The sequence below is a fragment of the Temnothorax curvispinosus genome, unplaced genomic scaffold, assembly GCF_003070985.1.
Source record: "Temnothorax curvispinosus isolate PA1 unplaced genomic scaffold, ASM307098v1 QBEX01004306.1, whole genome shotgun sequence".
Taxonomy (NCBI): Eukaryota; Metazoa; Arthropoda; class Insecta; order Hymenoptera; family Formicidae; genus Temnothorax; species Temnothorax curvispinosus.
In genome coordinates, this window is record NW_020214086.1 from 588 (window position 1) to 6138 (window position 5551).

General features: G+C 29.6%; 1 protein-coding gene across 1 annotated transcript; it reads right to left on the reverse strand.

The window, feature by feature from the left end:
- Window positions 1-432: 432 nt before the first annotated feature.
- On the reverse strand, window positions 433-4286 carry LOC112453406 (odorant receptor 22c-like). The gene is made up of 7 exons (XM_025014186.1): window positions 4231-4286; window positions 2944-3213; window positions 2281-2752; window positions 1747-1846; window positions 1450-1569; window positions 1241-1396; window positions 433-825 (listed from the first exon to the last, which is right to left on the reverse strand). The coding sequence occupies exons 1-7, from the start codon at window positions 4244-4246 to the stop codon at window positions 772-774; spliced, it is 1188 nt and encodes a 395-aa protein (XP_024869954.1). The 5' UTR covers window positions 4247-4286; the 3' UTR covers window positions 433-771.
- Between the last annotated feature and the right edge of the window lie 1265 nt (window positions 4287-5551).

A 5551-nucleotide genomic window follows, 5' to 3' on the forward strand; every position in this document is an offset into this window, starting at 1 on the left:
AATTGTAATACTAAACATACTTTATTAAAAAAACAATTAAAAGTCGGCAGGAGTCACGGTGGAGACCTCTGTCAGCCTCTGCACTTTATGCACTAGTGTAGTTTAAACTGCACTTTAACTCCGTATTTTATTTATTATAAATTCATAAAAGTAAAAATGCAAAATCGGGCTCTTTAGCGCACTGCATTATTATATAAAGAGTATATTTAAAAAAATTTACGAATTTATGTAACGTCTTATTTTATGAGAAATCTTGTTACGGATTCGTAATAACAAGATTTCTCATAAAATAAGTTACATAGATTCGTGAATTTTTTTTAATATACTCTTTATATATAATGCAATGCGCGCTAAAGAGCCCGATTTTGCATTTTTGCTTTTATAAATTTATAATAAATAAAATACGGAGTTAAAGTGCAGTTTAAACTGCACTAGTGCATAAAGTGCACCTGAGTTTGCCTGGGTCTCCTGCCGACCCTTAATGAATAGCGTGTTAAATAGCAAACAATATATAGTTATTAATAGTTATTAATTAATATTTAATACACTACTTGACTTATATTTCGTATATAAGTTGTTGATGTAAGTTCTAATGGTCATAAACTGTTCAACGTGCGCAAGAATGTGTATTTTTTTTAATTCGAAAGTGGTGTTACAGACAGTGCATATAAATCTGTTTATTCCATTATTCAAAAATCGATATCGTAGTCAGTCATGAGAAGTCTGTCTGTTCATGATTTATTTGATTATCTCTCCACAGCATTATTTTCTCTAATCTCTCATTGTTAGCAATGCAGATAAGTACCCCATTGACGTTTTAAGAGTCTAAACAAGAGTATAAGATATAGATAAAATACAGTTTTATAATCATGATGAATAATATACAATATACAAACAATATACAAAACGTATATTGTTGCAATAAAAAATATATGTTTATATAAAATACAGAACAAATATATATACATATATACAACAGAAAATGTCTATAATAGAAGTATGTGTATTTGTATAGAAATGTACACACGAACATTTTGTAATTATTAAATTGAATATTGTTTTTTATTTTTTTTTTATTTTCTATTATATACATATAATAAAAAATAATATTTAGTTTAATAATTACAAAATGTTTGTATGCATATTTTTATACAACTATCCATACAAGCATAGACTCACACAATAGTCACTATATAGATAGATAAAGCAATATATATATTTTTTTATAGGTATATCTTACTGTTCCGAACATCTCTAACGAAAAGGTTCCAAATTTTCCGGCCGTCAATCTAAGAGGAATCATCGATCGATATACAATGATCATTAAATCTCTTGCGTCTTTCGCTGATAGATTGTACCATTTGCATTCGTACACGCCGTACGCCATATTGGTGCTCTGAAAATTATTTTTTTTGCATAGGTTGCATTAATGTATATAATTTATTTTACCTCCGTTATAAGTCTTTCAGCTGCGTAGCAATATGTATACAAGTGCGTCAACATACAGGTGATATAAAACGAGAGAAAAAATATTCTGACAATAGGCATTTTCAAATTATCTGTTATTATCTGGAAAAAATATGTTTCAATTGTTGCATGTGACAAAGTAATACGCTGTGCAAATCTAACGCAATATATTATGTTGTTATATAATAAAAAAGTATAATAATTTAATTAATATTCATTCAATTCTACCACTTTATAAAATATACACGGGAAGGAACATGTATAAATGATCTCACATACCGTGAAAATTTGAAAAGTTATAGAACACATCTGAAAAGTAGCGAGTAACACGTTTACAAATAAGACTGTGCTGTAGCAACCGTCGATCATCTTTGCATTCCTTGAAAATTCGTACATTATTTACTTATTATAGTTATAGTTATAGTTATAACATTAAATGTTAATGACTTGTTATTCGAATCTCAATGTACAAATATTAAAAAAGACTTTCAATTTAAATTTTCTATCTTGAATTTATAAGAATTTGTTTTAATTTCACATTTTTTATCATGTTGGTATTTAGATTTGATAATCCCAAGTTTCTTTCCGCCGCTTAAAAGCACGATATATTTTAAAAGAAAAAATATATATATTATACATAAATTAACAAATATTTTTTATAATTACATTATGTATATTATATGTTTCTTTTTGTGATATAAGAGGGTAAAACTTTTTTAAAATTTATTTTAAAAATAATCTACTATCTGAGAATGTTTATAACTTTACATTATCAAGAATATCAAGTAATGCATCAGAAAATTTCCGACGTACCTGATGAGATGCTCATGTCGTACAACGATCGCTGCTAAACCTTCCTTAAATCTCGAGGAAGATATAGATTTGTTAGCTAATTTGTTGATTAGATTGTTAAGTATCGTCCGCAGGTTTATCAACTGTGCGCACACGTGCAGCACGAGTATCGAGACAAAGCTGTCGACGGAGTAGTTAGCAAGGACCGTATATGCGCCGCCGAACATTTGAATCATATATGTGATTTCGTAAGTCGGACTCTTTTGGATGCTTTCCACCCGATAGGCGAGGCTCCGATGAGGCTGGTGTATATTTTTAAAGAATTTCATCAGATAAAGAGAAAGCGAAAATATAATCAAGCCCGTTGCGGATACGCAACATCTAAGAGATAAGTTTCTGCCGCGTCTCGCAATCTTCAACATAGTATTTCGTTCCCAGTTGCTCGTCGAAGTCACCCAATCGGCCATGATCGATCCCATCAACAGTCGAAGTGCTTCCAGGTTGAACACAATATATCAGTTCGAATATAAATTACCAAAACAAGCAAATTTCTTTACATAAAAATTATCGAAAAATCTGGATATTTTGTGCTTAATTAAGGAGGCTATATATCTGATATTTCATATCATGGACAGCAGAAATCAATTTATCCGACATTTACGTTGTCGCGAAAAGTGAACTTACTTTTGCCGTGATACCAGGTAACGAACAATTTGCACACTGCTAACAAGCTGTAATTCGCGGCAGCAAAAGTTTCCACCATTCGAGTCACGTCACCCCAAGCACGGATCACATTCATCATTTGAGGCGCGGATACGTACAGGCTTACAGTACACGTAACGATAATGAATCTTATGCTCGGCCGACGAAAATCACTCAAAGAGATATCGGGATCGGGCCATATGCCAAATATCCATAGCCATTGGCGAGTCAGGGTAAACATGTAATTCAAATCTATAATAAAATAAAATTTTTTTAAGAAATATCACTGCATAATTTAGAATAAACATTACTTTTGACATTATTTTTTAACACTTTTTTCTCGTTTTTTTGCTATGAAGTAATCATCTACTTTATTAATGAATGTAGAAGCTATTTAATTTTTCACTGTATTATAGCACTTATAGAAGAATTTACTTCATTTATATAATTTCTTATATAATTTGTTATAGATTATTATAGAATATAGCTAACACTTCTTTGGGCTTGTGCACATAGCAATTAATAAGTTAAAGGAATAAATAGTGGATAAAGTAAACAAATAATATGTGTGATTTTATCAAGACAAAACTAAAAATATTTTCTGTGATAACGTTTTTTTAATATCGTACTAATTTTATATGCACGGTTATGTCATTTAAACTTCAAACTTCTATTTACAAGATCTCTTTGTGCAAAATTTTGTATTATTATGGCCACGGAAAGTGGCCATATGCTGCTGTAATTATCCTTTAGTTTCCGAGTTGTTAAAACTCTGGAAAATTTCCCTCCAACGTAACTCTTTCACTTGAAACAGAGAACGATTTGTGCACAACCAACCGTATATTTCATGCACCACGTTCAACTTCACTCAAGAACACCGTAAAACCTATCGTCGAAAACGAAATGTTTTTTGCCAGAGTACCCAAAGTTTTATTCCCATTCCCGCAAACTTTCGTGGGCTATCAAAGTTCTAAACTTCTATAGACTCCTTGCAAAAAAATAGGATTGTTTCTTGCAAATTTTTGCAACGATTTATTAAAGCACGTAAAACATTTATTAATTATACTTTTTCTTTTATTTAATAAACAATTGTTAGTTTTATTATATATTTGTTGTGCTCACTTCCTCACTAAATATGCCAATAAATATGTTAAATGAGTGAAAACTAGACACAATTATTGATCATTATGTTTCTATGTGATTATATTTTTAACAGCATATCGCAGTGCAGGGATTTTTTTTACTATTTTCTTTCGATATATATTCTACCTTCGTTGATAGTCATTGATGTTCACAGCGCAAAAATTATCGTTTGACTGACTCGCTCTCTGCGATTATACTAAACCGCCGTGATTTTGCGCTTGCTCAGTGTACAAAGGATTCAACCGCTACCATCTGTGAATACTTGCACAAACTCTTGTATAGAGCAATCGATAGTAACATGCAATTATCATGTCACTGAATCAAATATTTTAAACATTATAAATATTGCTTTTTCTTTTTAATATAGTATTATCTTCTTAATTAAGAAATTAAGTTTTGACGCAGAAATGTTAAATAAATAATTTGTTTTGTTGCACAAAACTTATATTTATCTAGTAAAAATAATATTATAAATAACATATATAGTCTTATTAATCCTCAGTTACGTTTTCGCTACCCGTTACCTCACCAGGGTCTGAGAGACCCCTGTCGTCTTCTCCAGCTTGCATCTTTAAGACAAATGCATCAATTTGACGTCTTTTTTTTTAATCGATACATCTTTTAAGATTTAAAGATCTACAAAACTGTATAAGTTAGATTAATCCAAATTAAAAAATGTAAATGTTATTTAAAAAAAAAAGAAAACTTGTTTTTCTGAAGAAGTGAAAAAATTTGCTTTTTTTTTCAAATTGACGTAGTACTGACTAAAAAAAGATACAAGGGTTTTATAAACGTTTTAAAAACCCTGCACGTTTTAACAACTCTCAGATCCTGGTGAGGTAACTGAGGGTTAACGCAGCACATAGAAAATTTATAATTGTTTCAGCATTATACTTTCTAATTCATCATTGTCAGCAATACAGATAGGTATCCCATTGACGTTTTCACCATCTATATATAGAATAAAAATAAAATATAACTTTCAATTTTTATCATAGGTTATAATAAAAATGATACTATTCTTATACGCATATATAATATATTTAAAAAGCACAATATTCAGCATACAGAGAATGACAAAACAAATCTTATTGACCAATTCTTGGAAATTTTCTCCTGCTTTAAAGCGTCTTCGAGTTTTCTCATATCTTCAACTTTTTCTCTCACAGTTTTAAGTAGCTCTGTTTTAAAGAAAGTCTTTTATTAAAGAATTATTTTATAAACAACACATCGAGTAACAAACAGAATATAATCAAGAGAAGAAATATCTTTGTAATGGTAAGAAAGAAAAAATAAATTGTAATATAAAACAATATGATTAGTTAAAATTGGAAATTAGAAAAATATTGAAAACCAATCACTATCATCAAGATAAATAATGATATTTTATACGAAATAAATCATTTAATACCTAATATAAGGATTTCATTAATTTATTACTTTACCG